This window comes from Euleptes europaea, chromosome 12, assembly GCF_029931775.1.
Source record: "Euleptes europaea isolate rEulEur1 chromosome 12, rEulEur1.hap1, whole genome shotgun sequence".
Taxonomy (NCBI): domain Eukaryota; kingdom Metazoa; phylum Chordata; class Lepidosauria; order Squamata; family Sphaerodactylidae; genus Euleptes; species Euleptes europaea.
Window position 1 is genome coordinate 26,507,583 of NC_079323.1, and position 19,727 is coordinate 26,527,309.

At 40.3% G+C, this 19,727-nt stretch overlaps 1 protein-coding gene across 3 annotated transcripts in view; it reads left to right on the plus strand.

The window, feature by feature from the left end:
* NBEA (neurobeachin) overlaps positions 1 to 19,727 on the plus strand; it is a 433,179-nt gene that overhangs the window by 212,986 nt on the left and 200,466 nt on the right. For all 3 annotated transcript variants that reach the window (XM_056858518.1, XM_056858519.1, XM_056858520.1), the window contains one exon: positions 16,476 to 16,600. In XM_056858518.1, the coding sequence (XP_056714496.1) occupies positions 16,476 to 16,600 (125 nt within the window). The remainder of the gene's footprint in view (positions 1 to 16,475; positions 16,601 to 19,727) is intronic.

Sequence of the window (19,727 nt, forward strand, 5' to 3'; positions counted from 1 at the left end):
CTCGATACTACACAAAAATTCATTTTCAGTTTTATTTATTTCTTTATTTTTATTTTATCCCGCTCTCAATCCCCGGCCAAAGCTGTGTCAAGTAACTAAACTCATTTCTGTTATACCTGATGGAGTTATTGGGAGAAAATAAATAGGAATTTTGTGGCACCTTAAAGACTTACAAATTGCTATTCCAGCATTAACCTTTGGCTCACTTCTTCAGATCCAGTGAGTGTGTCTTCACGGTGCTGTAATTGTACAAAGCAGGTATGAAAAACACAAATAGCAATGCCAAGGAGCCTTGAATTCAGATCTGAAGTACAATTCAGATCTGAAGTTCAGAGATACTAGTTATGCTAAGCTAGTTAACAGCTGTAATGGGCAGGAGATCCCAGGTTTTAAGAACTTGTTGGAGTGGCATGTTTTCAAGAAATGGTATGTCCTTGCTACTAAGAACATAGAGGCACAAGTCATAACAGGGAAAATAAATGTAACATAAACATAAAGAGTAGTGGCACAAGGCTGTTTGGCTGCAACAGACTAACACGGCTACTGCTGTGAAGTATGGCCGAAAGGCGTAGACTTTTGCGCTCACCCAAGACTTTATGTTAAATATTCAATCTATTAGGGCTAGAAAACCAGTTGTTGTTTTCAATTTAAAACATACAGTATGAATGGATTTTTATCTACCTCAAGCAGTACTTGTATAAATAAATGTTTGCAGTTAGTGAGTAAGGATACTTATTCGTCTTATCAAAGAAACACTGTTGGTAGACTACAAAAATAAATAAGAGTACAGAAACACTGTGTGTATTCTGATAAAACTTATGAACAAAACAGTGCTTATAGAATCATAGAATCATAGAGTTGAAGGGACCACCAGGGTCATCTAGTCCAACCCCCTGCACAATGCAGGAAATTCACAACTACCCCCCCCACACACACCCAGTGCCCAGAAGAAGGCCAAGATGCCCCCTCCCATGAACTGCCCAAGTTCATTAAATCAGCATTGCCTCTGCTTAAAAACCTCCAGGGAAGGAGAGCTTACCACCTCATGAGGAAGCCTGTTTCACTGAGGAACCGCTCTAACTGTTAGAAAATTCTTCCTAATGTCTAGATGGAAACTCTTCTGATTTAATTTCAACCCATTGGTTCTGGTCCGACCTTCTTGGGCAACATATATATTATAATTGTATCAAACAGCCTAAGGGGAGAGTTGGACACATGACATGTTTGTTAATAGCAACTAAAGACTTACATAAAATGAATTGGTGACATTAAATTATTCTTTTTAAAATTTGGTGAGCATTTTCACATTGACTCTATATTTAATCTATTTATTAAAGCTCTGTTTCAATTTTCAGTTCCTAAAAGACAATCTTTCCTATGCCTCAACTTGTTCACCATTACCTTTGATGAAACTGTGCAGTTCCATCAATTAGCTAGTTGACTTACCTTGTCCTGATTTTAAACTATATAGTAGCATAAGCACATTTTAATTTGTGAACCATAGAAGAAAATAAAATTATTTGAAGGGGGGAAAATGTATTTAGCAAGCAGCTGATCCATTTGTAAAGCTGAAACACTTTATCTGTTCTCTTTTTGCCTTTACAAAATCCAATAAACTGCTATTATATTCCTTTTAAATGGTCCCATTACTTGGATTCTATAACAGACTAATCTCTTGATAATTATAATAAATGCCTGTAATCAAAGCAGGAACCATTTAAAATAGAAGGAAAGACTGTTTTCCATCAAACATGTTGTTGTTCTCTGACCTTTGAAGCATTAAGCTACATCATACACCACTACCTATAACTACAATGTAGCCTTTTCAACTTAGCTTGCTTAAATAAAAATAAGTGGTTGAGTTCAAAGGAAATGTGGAATGACATATGAAGAGCCCCCCCACTAGTTTCAAGTAGGAAGAATTAAATGAACAATGACACCAGTTTCTTACTGGATACAAAATCAACACAGCCTCTGTAATTTTGTTAAAATGTAAACTTTGCTTTGAAAAGAAGGAAAATACTAAAAATGTTATTAAAATGAGCTGTGCATACTGCCAATAGGTTTGGGAAAGTATTGTGTTTTTTTTTCTTAACACATGAACAGTTTTGTATTCGGACAGACAAACAATGATTTCCAGAGATCATTTAAGGAACCGAAGGCTGATAAAATTACGGGAAATGACTATATGTGATCAGAATGGCTTTCATCTGCATTTTGTTAGACCAAGCATTGATTTCACTTTTTCAGCTGTGAACAGCAAGAGGCCAGCTGTGGCCAAAGGAGGGAGCAAACAGTGAACTAAGGTCACAATAGAGACTGAGCTGTCAGAAAATGCAACACTTAGAACATAAATTAGAACTTAGAAAAAAATCTTCACATTACAACAATTTGAAAATTATATCCAGTCAAGTCCTACACAATGTCAACAATAGCGGACTGAAGCTAAGGCATAATCTAGTCTTTGGACTGTATTAAGTAAACAGAAGTACAAGACAAAAACAAATAAGGCAGGTCAAATGTAACATCAAGGCAGTTTTTTCCTTAGTACTATGTAGTGCATTTTACTTAGAACATGTTTAATTGTTATTCCCAGATGTGTTAAAGGAAATTTACAAATGCATAGTGAGAAGCAAATTCCCATTCAGAAACTTTTCTTAACTAGTTTAAATGAAAGCAATCAGTGAAATTAATTATTAAGACCTTTCACAGCTGTCCAAAACTTTTCTATAAGTATTACCAGAGGTTTGTTTACGATGGGCAGCCATGTTAAACTGTTTGTAGCAGACTAACTTCTGGTATGGAGGTTTGTTTTTTGTTTTTGTTTTTAATGGTTTCAGCCATTATTCAGGGGCCATATTATATTATTGGCAAACTACATTCATGTATGGTCATGTGTTCAGTATTGTATTCAGTTTTGGGCACCACAAATTAAGAAGGATGTAGACAAGCTGGAACGTGTCCGGAGGAGGGCAACAAAGATGGTGAGGGGTCTGGAGACCAAGTCCTATGAGGAAAGGTTGAAGGAGCTGGGTATGTTTAGCCTGAAGAGGAGAAGACTGAGAGGGGATATAACCATCTTCAAGTACTTGAAGGGCTGTCATATAGAGGAGGATGCCGGTTGTTTTCTGTTGCCCCAGAAGGTCGGACCAGAACCAGCGAGTTAAAATTAAATCAAAAGAGTTTGTGTCTAGACATTAGGAAGAATTTTCTGATGGAGTGGTTCCTCAAGGAAACAGGCTTCCTCGGGAGTTGGTAAGCTCTCCTTCCCTGGAGGTTTTTAAGCAGAGGCTGGATGGCCATCTGTCAGCAATGCTGATTCCATGACTTTAGGCAGTTCATGAGAGGAAGGGCATCTTGGCCAACTTCTGGGCATGGAGTAGGGGTCACTGGGGGTGTGTGGGGGAGGTAGTTGTGAAATTCCTGCATTGTGCAGGGGGTTGGACTAGATGACCCTGGTGGTCCCTTCCAACTCTATGATTCTATGAATATGATAAAATTTCCACTGAAATGCTTGATGATAATTTAAATACAGCATTTGAAGAGGTGTGTATTGTAGCAAGAAAGATTGTCCTTTAAACAATGAAAATAATGTGTTGACTTCGTGTGGATTTTTATTTAGGTTCAGTTAATCAAAGCCACACGTTAGTTCAGCATTAATTCAAACTATCCTGATCCTTAACACCATGATTTCACTACACAGTTGTTTGTAATATTCTCCTTTTCAATGTGTCCCATCCGCAGTTTAAGAGGAGATTTATCTGTCTAGAGAGATTTTTGTGTTTAGGTCTTTTTCAAATGGCAAAGTTCAGTGCCTGTCTTTAGAACAGTGGCAGTTTGAACAGTCCTGCCTCTTTAAATTTCCTTAATAATTATATGCCAGTTAACAGTTTTTAGTAGTTAGATTCCCTATAGGGTAAACTGTTAAAAATTCCTTCACAATGGCACACTTTTTACCAGCACCTAAGTTACCAAAATAACATCACACTGTGTACTGTTGAACGTTATTACTAACATGTTAGATTTTTAATTACTGAAATATAGTTCGATTTTACAATTTATTAAGTGCTGGAAAACTTGGGTTCCAATCATTACTAGGCCGTGAAGCTCAGTGGGTGATATTAGGCTAGTCACTTTCTTTTAGCCTAAACAATCTCACATTGTTGCTGTGTGTCTATTTGGAGCTGCTTTTTGAAAACTCTCCAAAATATACCAGCCAGGTTTCTGTTGGGGGCTGGATACAGGGACTGAATTACTCCTGTGCTGAAAGATCTGCCCATCTATTTCTAGGCACAATTCAAAGTACTGATTCTTACCTTTTAGTCCCTAAATGGTTTGAGACCAGCATACCAGGACTGTCTTCTCCCACATTATCCACCTCCCCAGTTGAGATCTTCCTCACAAGTCCTGCTTCCTATGCCTTGACTTACAGAGATGTGGTGGACGATGACCAGAGAAAGGGCTCTTTCAGTGGTATCAACTCCCCCTCCCCCTTGAGGCTTGCCTCATAGCTGTCATACCCTTTTTTAGGCAATAGATGCAAAACGTTTTTATAATTACCATATTACCATATGCTTCTATGCTGAAAACTATTTTGAGGATTTCTTTTAGATTTTATAGTCTGTGTTTGTTATGTGCTTTTAAGATGTGGATTTTTATTGGCTGGGTTTTTTAAAGGTTTAATTTTATGTTTTCATGATTACATCTTTTTTTAAAATGTTGTGAGTTGCCTCGAGCATGTATCTGAAGAGGTGGCATGTGAATGTTTTAAATTAAGAAATAAAATGGGAGGAGGGGAGACCCTAAGTTCCTTAAAGAAGGAACAAGATAAAAATGTGATAGAACTTCTGAGGTATAGAACAGTTTAGAACTTTGTGGCAATTGTCATCTTTTCTTCCTAGCATCAATATGCTCTTTTTAAGCCCTGTCTTTTTGATATCAGTTATGCCCGTACTATATTAGTGAGCAACTCTACATATATAGTGAACTCTAAATACTTGGTATTTTATTTTAGGTCTATATCTTATATTCTGAACAATCTTAGTTCTCTTTTGTCGTAGACGAGCATCATTATAGCAGACTGGTTTTATAGGATCTGATTTGAAGAGAGAAGCTAGGTTAAAAAAAATGATCAACTACAATCTTCCTGATTCAAAGTCCATTGAAATTAATTAACCTTTATGTTTTGTTGAATGTAGTAGTTTAGGTAATTTACTTCTGATTGCAGTGGTTTAATGAATGGTCATACATATATGTGTGAACAGAGATGAGTAGGGGCTAGTCCTGGAAAAGTGTCCTAGTCCCAGCCCCTCAAAGGATGGCAGGACAGCCTACCCTGCCAGCCCTGAACAGGAGGTGCCTGGCTGTCCCACACTGGACAAAATGATGCCAGGCAGGCCCATCCTGTCCCTCACCAACGCAACCTCAGGTGGGCTCATCCTGTCTCTTGCCCCAGCAAGACTGGTCTGGTTCATCCCATCGCTAGCTGCACCCACCCCTCTCCTTGGGTTGGTGGTGGCCTTGCCAGGAGGTGGCCCCCAAGTAGTTGCAGCCCCAGTGGGAGTGGCACCCCAGACCATCTTCCCGGTGGCCTTAACAGCTAATCCCCCCCCCTGCAGGTGAAAGCTGGTTGGTTGGTTACCAGGATGTCAGACTTTTAAGATGATTAAACGCAACTGTAAAAAAGAATACCAAAAAAGAGGATTTTGAGCCCAATCCTGAAGGTGGGGTAGTTCTGTGGCAGCTGGGAGCGGCAGAGCCATGCCATCTCCTCAGAGGCTTCCCAGCCGCCACGGAGCCTAAAAAAAGCATTAAAAATATAAATAATAAAAATGGGGGAAATGCCCCATTGAAATCAGCAAGGCAGCACCACCAAAAAAGGTAGCATAGCCCTGCTGCTGCTCGGGGAGGGGGTGTTCCCAGGGCAAAAGGTTGTGGAAGCAGCCTAAAGGCAGCTCCACCCCTGGGACTGCCCCCCCAAGATGGTGTGGGTTTTCCCTTTCGGAAAAGCCCTGCCGGCGTGGCTACGCTGGTGGCAAGGGCTGGTGGCCCCTGGACACCGGCATGTTTGCCCTCACACTAGCATAGGTGCCACCTTATTCTGTAATAAGGTAGCACCTATGCCGGCGCAGGGTCATGCCGGCTCAAAAGGATCCTTACACCCCCCTTTCAGGAATGGGCTGTTTAAGTAATTTATAATTCTGTACCTTGAGCAACATATGAGGTAAAATGTATGTTAGGAATTAAAGGAATTTTATTTTATTATATTTATATCCCGCCCTTTCCTAACTACAGTTAGGCTCAGGGCAGCTACCAACAGAAATAAACAATCAGATAAATAAATAAATAAATAAAGAGAGAGAGAGAGAGAGAGAGAGAGAGAGAGAGAGAGAGAGAGAGAGAGAGAGAGAGAGAGAGAGAGAGAGAGAGAGAGAGAGAGAGAGAGAGAGAGAGAGAGAGAGAGAGAGAGAGAGAGAGAGAGAGAGAGAGAGAGAGAGAGAGAGAGAGAGAGAGAGAGAGAGAGAGAGAGAGAGAGAGAGAGAGAGAGAGAGAGAGAGAGAGAGAGAGAGAGAGAGAGAGAGAAATATATAGATATAGATGTACAACCTTATAAATTCTAAAATTCCAATAAGTGCCCTTACAATAAATACAAATAACATGATAGGGATAGCTAAACAGGAAAGGGTGGAGAGGAAGGAGAGGGAGAGCACCAACTCAAACCCAGGACTGAAATAGAGGAAAAATAAATTAGCAGTAGAGGAAGGGATAGGGAGACCAGCTGCGATGTAATTGTTGCTGCCTCAACCATAGGCCTGACGGAACATCTCAGTCTTGCAGGCCCCACAGCAGGGTAGTATTATTGTGAAAGTTTATAACATGAAACCAGCTGGATGACCTTGGGCTAGTCACACTCTCTGAGCCTCACCTACCTCACAGGGTGTCTGTTGTGGAGAGTGGAAAGGAAGGTGATTGTAAGCCAGTTTGAGACTCCTTAAAGGTAGAGAAAAGCAGGGTATAAAAACCAACTCTTCTTCTTCTCCTTCTTTTGTTTATGGCCTACTTTTCACTCCATTCATGGATCATCAGGACAGGTTACACTAATTTAAATTGCTATAATTATAAAACCACAATAAAATTGTAGCAGCCTGGCAGTATGGCATCACATCCACCCTGCATTCAGACATCATGATTAATTACATTTAATTTAAACCACAGTTCATTGAAGTGACCATAGTTGTAATAACAGATGATCAGTACTAACTCAAAGTTTTTTAGAAAACCACTGCTCTACTGCCAGTGACAGCCAACTGAAATTGGTGGTTGCCAGTCTATATCTGTACCTCTGTGCCCTAGAGCTATGCTACCAAACACAAAAGTTGTATTTCCTAAATACAGACCAGGATTTACAAGTTGGTATGTAACTAGTTAAGAATCATGATGTGTTCCTTTCATCTTGACCAATGTTAATGGGTGTAGCCAGGATTTAGATATCACAATAAATCAGAGTTTAATCAAGCTGTTTATCGGGGCACCTGAATTCAGTCCTTGCTTGGGATCTTCCAACCACATGAACAGCAAAATAAATTCTGGTAAGTAAACAAAGAGTCTTTGTCACATAAGAGTAGTTGTCTTAGCATCCTGCTCATTTTAAGAACTTCAGAAGGTTCAGATTAGGTGACTGAAGAAGTACTAGTAGACAAACATTTTTCTTATGAATATTAAATGTTTTTGTTTTATTAATTTAGAACATTCAGGGTCTCCAAGGCAGCAAACATTAAAACATTTGAGGTATTGAAAAGCATTTAAAATACAAATACGTGTAAATTATTTAGAACAATTAAATAAAACATAATGTAAACATATAAAACTAAAAACCCATAAAAGCACACAAACAGGGAGGAGTGGTAATACAAGTAAGTGAGGGAACACCAGCCGAAACAAGTCTTCACCTGCTGGCAGAAGATACTGATAGAGGGACACAGTCAAATCTCACTGGGGGAGGGAGTTCCAAAGTTTTGGCATCATGACCACAGAAGTAAATTTGGAGCCAATGTAGATGGAACAAGACTGGAGTGATGTGGTCCCTATGACGCACTCCAGCCAGCATTCTGGTCTCAGCACTCTACCAACTGAAGCTTCTGGAGTCTTCAAGGGATGCCTCATGTAGAGTGCACTGCAGTAATCTAATCTAGATGTTATTAAGACATGCACCATCATGGCAAGATCTTTCTGCACAGGAAGGACCATAGTTTACTAACCTGTTGAAGCTGGTAAAAGGCACTCCTGGCCACAGCTGCCACCTGCTTATCCATCAGTAGGCCTGAATCCAAAGTGCACCCCGGACTACAGACCTGTTCATTCAAGGGGAGTGCAGCCCTGTCCACAGTGGATGACATCTTAAATCCTGAGTCAGACATTCCGCTCACCAGGAGCACTTCCATCTTGTTAGGATTAAGCTTCAGTTTATTAGCCCACATCCACTCCAGCCACTGGTTCAAAATATTGACATGAGTCAGCCTGCAGAGACCTCCTCTGACGAAGAGGGACATCCTCAGGCAGAAGTCCCACAGGAACAACCACAGGGCCTACAGCCTGCCGGAGTGGAGGATCAGCGAAGGTCAGGGGATGACTCACCATGTCTGCAGCCAGCCAGCTCAAGGACTCCAGTTGGACCTGACACCTTGCAACATGCAGTGTCTCCAGAGGCCTCACCAGGGCCACTGGAGCAGAGGAGAAAACAGGTCCGTCTGGCAATGCAGCAGAGACGGCAAAGTGCTAGGCTGAAGGCTTTACAGAGGAACCTCCCCAGTAGCAGTGATGAGGAAGAGCAAGGCTGAAGCACCACCTGTGAACTCAGCCTCATCAGCATCAGCTGGCTGCTACAGCAGCAGGGGAAGAGATTTAAGCCATCAGTTAGGCTTGGCTGTTATGCAAGCAACTTGTCACCAACCTCCTTGAGTACCTGCCTTGTTTCCCTGCTATCCATTGGATTCCTGGTATCCTGACTTCTTGGACTGGCTCTGACTAACGCTTTGGACTTCCCTTGCCTGTATTGATATCTCGGACTCTGCCTTCACTGTGAATGACCTTGGACTGTTCCCCAGACTACGCTTACAGCCCTCGCTCCTCGCCTGTACCACGACAAATATACAAAAATAAAAAAAACCCTGTGAAGAGCTGATTTGTTTCATACCTAATCTCAGAGAAAACTGTAAAGTACTAGGCAGATATTTAGTTGATGCTGCCATCCAGCTACCTATTCTACCTATTGGGTGACCAATACACTAAATAAATCCCCATTCTGTAAGGGTCTTCACTAATGTTTTACATACTGGATACTTGTTACATCAAAGACAAGCAGCACTGACTTATATAAGCCTTTGCTCCAAGCTCTCACACACTTGGTTCCTGTGGTATTTGGAAGCTCAGAGTTCATAGGTTTGCAGAAAAATAAAACTAGGGCATAGCTGGCTTGTTCCCCTAAAAAAGCCCATGAAAGTAATCCCTGGCCACTTCTCCCACCTGTTTATCTAATAAGAGGCTTGGGTCCAGGTGCTCTCTGTTTAAAAGGAGTAAAACCCCATCCAGAACCAGAGACATCCCAATGCTTGGGTCAGACCTTCTTCCTACCAGTAGCACCCCTGTTTTGTTGGGATTAAATTCCAGTTTGTTAGCCCTTTTGCATCCCAAAAGTGCCTCTAGGCCAGGGCTTCTTAAATGTTTTCCACTTGTGACCCCTTTTCGCCCGAGAAATTTTTACCCGATCCCTAGTATATAGGTATATAAAATAGGTATACAAACCAAACATTTACTGGTAATAAATCATAAAGACATTTATACTGTTGCCAAGTTTTTCGTGACCCCCACATTCAGTTACGCGACCCCATGGGATTGCGACCCACAGTTTAAGAAGCTTTGCTCTAGGCACCTGTTCATTGTTTCCAAGCCTCCTTAGGATCTGCTGGAAGCGCAAGATAGAGCTGAGTGTCATTTGCATATTGGTGCCTACTCAGCCCAAATCTCGGGGTGACTTATCCCAGTAGCTTCATATAGATGTTAAAAGGATGTTGCAAAAAACTAAGTCATAATACTCCATCTGTGTGGCACATAGATAGCTATGAGAATATGTGATCATACACAAGAAATGCTAAAAATAGTCCCATTTATACTGAAATACTGAGTTCAGAATATAGGTTTCAAAGGCCTTTTATGCATGGGCTGGATCTCCCTGCTTGGACTTGGGTTCATTGCACAACGAGGGGAGTGGACATATTCATGGAGGAGAGGGGTATTCATGGCTGTTAGAATGGATATTAGTCATGCTGCATACCTATTCTCTCTAGTATCAGAGGAGCATGCCTATTATATTAGGTGCTGTGGAACACAGGCAGGATGGTGCTGCTGCACTCATCTTGTTAGTGGCTTCCTAGAGGCATCTAGTTGGCCACTGTGTGAACAGACTGCTGGACTTAATAGGCCTTGGTCTGATCCAGCAGGGCCGTTCTTATGTTCACATTAAAGTAACCCGGGTTGGGGGAAACTGTATGCATTGGCTTGAATGATCAGGGACGAAACTGTGAGCTAATTGAACCATGAATACAGAAAAGCAGTCTCCCAAGCTCAAATCAAGTCCCACCCCTTTAAATGCTGCTCTTTAATTGGGTTACTGTGAGAGAAGATTTCCTTCCCCCCAAACCCAACTGCCACATTAAAAAGCATTTTAAGAACAAAAAACAGAGCTACCTGAAAGAAGGGGATGGGTGGGAGAAATCCAAGCCTAGTTTATAAAAAGCCTTTCTTTTGCTCAGAAAAAGCTCAGAGGAAGCAGGAAGCACTTGAATCCCCTCCTCTTTATACACTGCTTCGTGATTGGCTGAGAGAGAAGCCAATCTTCTGTGTTTCCCCCTAATGCAGTATGCACGCTCTGTAACTCCGGAATGAGCCAGGATGAATGGTTTAATTCGAGTCAGAAGAGGAATGGGAAAAGCCGGGTTCGTTTTGCATCAAAACAGCGTTGAGCTTCCAAGGAATGAGATAGCGTGCACACTGAAAAATTTGATCCTGGCTGAAACAGGGAATAAAGGAGGTTAAAGTGACCATGCATAAATGACCAAAGTTTCTGCTTGTTCTGCAGCAGTGGACAAAATATAAAATGTTGCAGAAAGTGTTGTGAAAATGATATTTCTTGGGATTCTTTACCAATAATTCAGTTTTTCCATTATATAAACACATCAAACCTTGAAATTCAGAAGAAAGTTATAAAAGTTATTCAAAATGATTAGATGCTGGGAAAATCGGCACACTGAGATTATCCAGATAGACATACACACAAATTAATGTGTGTCCTTCCTTCAGTTTGTGAAGAGACGTTGTCCCAAAGAAAGTTCAGAGAAAAATGTTCAGAGAATAATTCACTGCATAATATCTTAGCATATGATTAAACAAAGAGAATGGTAAGAATCAAAAGCTTGTATGCATGAGTTTTACATTGATAAGAATGGATAACTTTTCTAAAGGAATATTAAACCCTCATGCTTCAATGCATAAGACAACTGCTAACTGATGGAGGTTAAGTGCAGTCTATCCCTGGTGTGACATTTATTCCATAAATGTCAACTACAAAGTTTCTTGCACCTTCCTTGAAAACATCTGGGTCCTGCATGCTTTTAGACTGATCTGATATCTCACTTGCTTTTGGATGTAGTCCTTTCTGAGATACAATTTCCAGATACTTTGTCTAAGCACAGTTTTAGCTTTTTGTAATGCAAGTTTGAGAAAAATAATGCTGATCTAATTCATTTTCACAAGGAAAAAGGAAGACTGGATAGGCATTTTGAGAGAACTGAGAAACTGCTCAATTCTCCATTTTCATTTCAACACCTCTTAACTTTCTGCCAGCAACAGGTTTCTTGATCTGATTGTTCACAGGCTACTGTGTGAATGTAATGAGCAATGAAGGACCAGGACATGTTTCACATTGCTAATTTTCTTTCAAAGGAAGCTATTACAATTTATAGGTTTTTGTTTCATGGTTTTTTTTAATTCAAATTGTGATGACAGTGATTTTTTTCCATTAAAATTTCTTTAGTGTATTTTAAGATTGAAGGGACCCGTCCTCTAATTCCTCCTGGAAATTGCCAGCTGTGGCCTGGCAACCCTAGCCCCATCCACAACAGCTGACACCTTAGGTCCCTGTTCAGATCCACTCCAAAGCTGCAGCCAGGCACTGTTTCAGAATATACAGAAGGGGGGGGAGAATTGTGAAAAGTGTATCTGATTCATTATACCTAATCTCGTACAAAACTGTGAAGAATGAGGCAGGTATTTAGTAGAGTAATAGTAGCTGCTGCTATCCAGCTGCATGTTCTTCTGTACTGGATGACCAAAATACCAAATAAATCCCTGTTCTGTAAGGGTCTTCTATGATGTATAACGTATTTGTTACTCCAAAGACAAGCACCATTGACTTACATAATGCTTTTTTCCAAGCTCTCACCCACATGTTTCCTGTGGTGTTTGGAAGCTCAGATTTCATAGGTTTGCAGAAACTTTAAACTAAGGCATATACTAACAATTGTCCTCCTTTCTCCACATCAAAGTTTCCCTGAAATAGAAGGCAATTGGCTGGAAACTGTATTGTTCTAAGCTGCTTCTGGCAAAGTGAAGATAAACACTAGCAGGCTATCTTCACTCCCCAAAAGAAACGTGTTACATTGGAGTCAAATGGAAGTATATGCTTTAAAGAAAGATCTAAATGAGAGATGAGTTTGAGGCTGGGTGTGTGGACTCCTTAGAGCAACCTTAGCAAATTAAGGAACATTCATACTTAGGGCCAAGTCTGACTTGGAAATTTTATCAAGATTGGGTGGAAGTTCCTGTAGTATCATGTCTAGCTATGTCACATCGAGGTCAATGGTCAGCCCCTCCAACTCCTCCCCTTTCTCTGAGATCTCTTCCTTGTACCGCAGTTCACATTTTAAATTTACTTTTTCTGGGACCTTTATCATTTCCTCTGCCATTTTCTCCCAATTTACATCACTGATAGGCTTGTGCCTGTGTTCTGAATGTCATACTAACCCTTTGTGACCTAAATTTTTGTGCCGGTGTAACTGGCTGCTATCCAGTTATGTTCTACTCAACCTATTTATTTTATTTATAGTCAGCATTTGTCACTGAAATTTAAGGCAGATTATGTAAATCAATGCAGTCTACAGGATGAGACATCTAATAAGCAATGTAATCGGACTGGGATTGCAGAAATCTGAAACAAAGCAGATAACTGAACAAAGCATTAGTATTAAACAAAATATTTTAAACAAGCAGTAAATGGTATTACATAAGTAGAAATGCAATGCACTGAGAACAAGCAAGATAACATATACAGCAACAGATAACACATGCCATACATAGTAGTAAAGTCCACAGACCCATTCCTTTCATTGAAACATCTTCTGAGCAATTCCATGATAATACAGCCCTATCACCTTTATTAAAATGTCCTCCTGAACAATTCTGTTTTTCGTAGCTTGTGGAATACCAGAAGCATGGGAGACTTCTTGACCTTTTCAGTCAGGGCATTCCACAAGATAGGGGCCACCACACAGACACTCATGTATCGGTCACTCCAGGGGATGTGGACCAATTGCAATTTCTAAACACCCTTCAAAGGAAGACCCACATAGATTGTGTTTTGGTAGTCCAGTCTCAATGTCCTTCACATGTAATACTCCAGTAGTCCAGTCTCAATGTCCATACTTATAGCCAAATCCCTCCTGCCAAGGAAGAGTTTCAGCTGGTAAATCAGCAGAAGGTGTCTAAAGGCATCCTGGCCACAGCTAACTTCCACGAACACCTGCTGCAAACACCCCCATGCTGCAAACTTGGGAAAATGTGATCCCATCCCAAAAAGGTGCAACACCCATCCGAGAATCTGTCCTGTTTCCAAGCAAAAGTACTTTCATATTGTTGGGGTGTGTGTGTGTGTGTAGGGAATAAATATGTGTTGCCTTGATTTTTGTTGTTTGATTTTTGTTTGTTTCATTATTTATTGGCAAGAGTAAAAGTAACAGATAATCATAGAATTCTATAAGTACTCTAATTTAAGGCAGGTCCTACTAAATACAGAAGAACAGAATACTCATTAGGTACCTTCTGAATGGTTAATCTGTCAGAAGTTATTGAATCCTGCGTGCATGGTGGTTGGAGGGGACCAAATGAATGGAACCAGAAGGGATATCTAAGAGAAGTATGATTATGTCTGTCACACTCCCATTTCTAAAAGTGGCTTGCTAGGCACAACCTACCCCTCCCATCAGGAAAGTTCCCACGGGTTAAACCCAGTGCTCTTTAAGAACAAAACAATCTGTTGATTTCCTGCCATGCAGCTGCTGGGATAGTGCCATACTGAAAAGGCACTTCTAAACTATCCTTATCTCTGACCCCCAGATGGCCACTCATGGGGGCGGGGTCAGGGGCTATACAAAATTGTGATATGGAGTTCCCAACCCTTTTGTTTCACTTGTAATGATAGGAAGCAGTTGCCCTTTTAGGGAAGAATTACAGGTGAGAGGGGTGCTTTGTCATTTGCCCACCCACTGATTTTCTATTATATTACCCTCATCAATAAGTCCCCCCATCTAGGCTCTAAAAGCAGAAATGAGACAGGCTAGGAAAGAAACTGCCTAGGGGAGATTTGTTGTACATGGAGAAGATTAAGCAGTTCTCACACATACCATTCCCCTCCTGCAAATGATCTTCCCCTGACACCCTACATTCCCATTATCTCACCAAACACAGATTTGGAGCCATGCTTTTGCCAAAAATAACATCTAGTTCTGCCTGAAAGAAGAGAGTGAACTAAATTCATGAGTGGATCATTCCTGAATCAAATACTTGGGAAAGCAACAAAGTGCCTCTCCAGTGCATCAGTCATCTTCCCTGCCCTTGTATTTTTCTCTAGGTGGTAATTTTTGAGGGTTTAGTACTGCCAAGAAGTATTATGTGTTGCAGTGCTGATCAAACCCCACTAAATCAGCAAGTGTGTTATGCACCCTACTATATCCTAGAAAGCTTTATCTCTTTTGTCCTTGGAACGCTGACATACTAGGGCAGGGTTACAAAGCACAATGTTTCCCAGATTATCCATCATCATAATATTGTAGACAAAGTTATTATTGATGGTGGTAATGTTGTATTGTTAGTACTGAGATTCTTGATAAACCCATATTTAGTAACAAAATTCAATTTAATGTCAAATGAATGCATGCATTTGCATTTTCAGTAGGGTATGGATTAACAATGGCTTCTGAATCATTCTGTGAAACTTTAATATTAGTTCTGAATGCAAAATAGGCAATGTAACATGAAGATGACCATGGTTGCTAATGGCTTGTTTTAGCTAGGAGCTATAAAATCATCCAAGGGCTCTGTTGGTGTTGGAATAATAATTTACCTAGACAATTACCACATGGTGGAATTTTTTGTAGCTCTAATTCAGTGTTATTAATAATGAATAAATTGCAATTTTCTCAGGTTGCTGGGGGCAATGGGGAATTATTTCAATGAATATTTCAGCACATTATTTTAATCATAGTTCCACAAAATTCAAGTGGGCAATATTTTATACTTTTAAGTTTAGTCTGCTAAGGGACTATAGTCATTAAATTGCAAACTATTTGCTCTCAGGTCCATTCTATGATTTACAATCCTTTTTAAAAACACTGTAAAAGAAAGCAAGCTGTGTCATTAATACTTGTAATTTGATGCTGCATTTGTTAATGGGCTCTCTCTGATTAATGTTTAGTGGTAAAGAGAGCATTTTGAGACAGGGAGGCTGAATCTTTAAATGCTTGAGTGCAACTAAGGAAGTACTAGAATGGCACACATTTTCGTAGTATAAATGTTTGTTCTGTTTTCCTTATAATAAACAAACAAATGCCTTATAGAATCACTGTGTAACGAAAGACCCAAGCTGCGTTCAGATGTAACAGTAAACCATAGGTGGACTTTCCAAGGATGAGGCTTAAAGTGCTTGAGCTTGTGTGCTCCCCTTCCCTCAACCCTCATGTATGATTCACGAATGGAATATTTCCATGCTCCCAACAAACAATACCTTGTAAATTTGTCCACACTGAACAAAATCGGAAAAGGGCAGGGTACAAATAAAATAAAATAATAAATAAAACAAGTTACGGTTTATTGGTTCTTGTAGGTTATCCGGGCTGTGTAACCGTGGTCTTGGAATTTTACAAGAACCAATGAACTCTGACCGTGAAAGCCTTCGACAATATTTTTAAGTTACGGTTTGTTGGGAAAGTGGAAGTATTCAGTTCCTTATGAGCAAAGGAAGTGGGAGAATGCAGGCTTTGGGGACTTTCTGTAATGATGAACCATGATTTGTGGTGGCTCTGAGCGCAGCCAATGACTCCATGTGCCGGTTTGACAGACACTAATCTTTGTGGGATGTTTTTCCTTAGCCAACTACATGACTTCTGGCGCTTAGATTATTGGGAAGATGATCTGCGCCGACGGAGGCGGTTTGTTCGCAATGCTTTTGGCTCCACCCACTCAGATGCCTTGCTCAAAGCTGCTGTGGAATACGGTCAGTACTCATGTATACTCACTGTCTAAAGGGGGGGGAAGTGCTTGTATTATACCGATGGGGACCATCCCATTTTTTCCCCTTGTTTGCCAGTGCTTTCTTAGCCTTGCATCATAGGCATAAATAGCTGGGTGCAGATCTTACTGTGTACTTAGAGTTAGAGATTTGAAACTTCCTCAGAACCACTGATCTCTGAAAAGGAGTTGGCAAGAGGGTTGTGTATGTGTTCAAATAAAGGGAAGGCTGTGAGTACAGTGGCAGTCCACTCAGCTATGAAAGAGGTTGTGAGCAACTTTTGTGGGCGCTGCATCCCAAAGAGAATTTTTCTCTGAAGGTTTCTATAAAAGGATCTTCCTGTTGGGCAGTATATTAGTAATGGTAAGAGTAGCAATGGAAACCAAAAAAAGGGGGGGAAGGTGACAGCTTTGTAATGTACAGCCCCTATGCGTTTTGCTGCATAAGATTCATCAGGGGGATCAGAGTTCCTTCATGCTGAACGATTCCACAGCAATTATAACCTGTGGAAAGTTCCAGCACAAAGGGCCTCTGATCTCCCTGATGAAGCTTATGCAATGAAACACGTAGGGGCTTTGCATGACACTAAAACTGTCTTCTCTCGCCTGGGATCTTTTTTCCCGTTTTTAGTTTGCTGGCACGATGCTTGCTAAAGCCCCATTTTTCTTTATCTTTAATAATAGCAAGGGGAAATATGGCGGACAGGAGAGGGGTTATTCTGGAAGAAGTGAAATAGAGTGAAGGGACTGAAAATAACTCAATAGACAGTGTGGTTTATTTCTATTTGCATGTGCATATTTGACGCAGTTGCACTGGTGATGAGAAGTATGACTGATAAGCAATATACCATTTTCTAGTCCCAGGAAGAAGAAGGTGGCAGAGACAGACAAATATAGAAAAACTGACAGACAAATATAGAAAAACTGAATTGTTCAGGATGCCTGGAAGTAGGACTAAATTTGGCCTGTATCTACCAGTAAAATGTGTGTGTGTGAAGTGCCATCAAGTCGCAGCTGACTTATGGCGACCCCTTTTGGGGTTTTCATGGCAAGAGACTAACAGAGGTGGTTTGCCAGTGCCTTCCTCTGCACAGCAACTCTGATGTTCCTTGGTGGTCTCCCATCCAAATACTAACCAGGGCTGACCCTGCTTAGCTTCTGACATCTGATGAGATCAGGCTGAATACCCCTAATGTATAGGAATGTTAATGGAATTGATGTAGTATTTGTAGAATAAGGCACATTTTCCCACCTGTGTTCTGTAGTTTATCTATTCTCAGTCTAATAGCATTATGCAATGTTATTGCTTTTCAGAAATGTTTTGCAATTATTATTATTTAATATTCTGCAATATTATTAAATATTCTGCAATTGATTTTATTTTTAAAAATTCAATTCTTTGTATAACCAAGTGTTTAAAATTTGCTTTTTGAGCCACCATTTTTTCAAAATAAAAATAGGATTGTCATTCCCAGTGGTGCAATCCAACCAAACGTAGGCATTTTGAAGTCCAGTTGACTTTACTGGATGAGTTAATCAGCAATTTGTTTATTTACTTCATTTAAAGCCTGCCCCTCTACCTAAAGGGGAACCAAAGTGGCTTATATCATTGTCCTTTCCTCCATTTTGTCCTCAGAAGAAGTTAGAGTTAGATTAGGTTGTGAGTGTGACTGGACCAAGGTCACCCAGCAAGTTTACACAGTAGAGCTGGAATTCAAACTTGGAACTCCTCGATCCTAATCCAACATTTTAACCACTAAGCCACTGTCTACACAGTCTGTCTATACAGTCCTTAGTTCTGGAATCATTATGCCAATGCAGTGTCTTTGCACAGTGTGTGCTTAGTTGTGCAGTTCAGTTTTGCATTCTATAAAGGTAGGATGGCAGCATGTTTTTTGAGTGAAGAGAAAATATAAATAATATAAAATAATATTTATATAATATAAAATAATGGAGATGCAGGTTTAGATCCATACTTGCACTCGTATAAGCGGAAGACTGTTATGCTCAGGGGAGGGGGAGGCATGATTGCCACCAATTCCTACTGCAGCTCCTGTGTTACCAATAAAGCTCTTTTGTGGAGGGTCCCCCACCCCTCAGGAGCAGATGGGTAGTTGTGTAGAGGGCTGCAGCAGGAAGGAAAAAAGAAAAAGAAAGAAAACCACATTTTGTGTGTGATGTCCACTTAAGTTTCATTAGCTCCAGCCAAGAACTTGGAGTTATATGAAATGTCTAATACCTATGCATAGCAGAAGGAATCTTAGTTCCTGACCACCAATCCAAATTTAGTCCTTTTTTCTTTAGCAATTTGTTTGGGAATGGTTATTTTGTTTTTAACAAAAGCTGAGATTGTCAGATTCTACAGAAGCTGTTTCATTCTACTTTTAACGCCATCTTCTTCACTCCATGAGATTATTGGTGCGTTGTAGATTTTTCAGAATCCTTTGTTACGACTCATTTCACTCGAAGTCCTTATGAAGAACTTGTGAATACCAGTGAGGGTTTTGTTTTACCATTGATGAAATTAGTGAAAGATGCCATTTTAAGGAATTTGAAGATTTTGATGATGATATTTGTCTACAGTGCTTAAAGTGAGTGCTCTTTTTACAGAACAGCAGCATCAGGCAGGTTCTTGCTCCTCGGAGTTTACAGTCAGCCTCTGAGCAAGGGCAGAAAGTACTAGGGATGATGGGGAGGCAAAGTTATGCACCATAGTGTGCTTACTGAGTACCAAATGCCCTAAAACAGAGAAAGGAGGCCTACACTGGGAAACTGTAGAATTAAAAAGAATTGACAATTTAAGATGGCCCTTTCTGTAGCGTAATTAAGGAAACTTGTATGATTTGCGGATTACTGTATTTACATACAAAAGAAAAGCGTAATTAATGCCTGTGGGGGAGGGGAAAAATATATTTCGTGTTATCATTGGTTTTATTTGAAATCATAGCAGAATGAAGTGATCATTTCTGCAGTATGAAAGCATTTGGTAACAAAATTAACGACAACATTCTGAAGGAATTTAAAACAGCTTGCGCTGAGATTAAAGCCCACAGATTTTACCTGGATGTACTTTTTTTTCAAGGCTTGTGCTTATGGATTTTAATATTAAAACT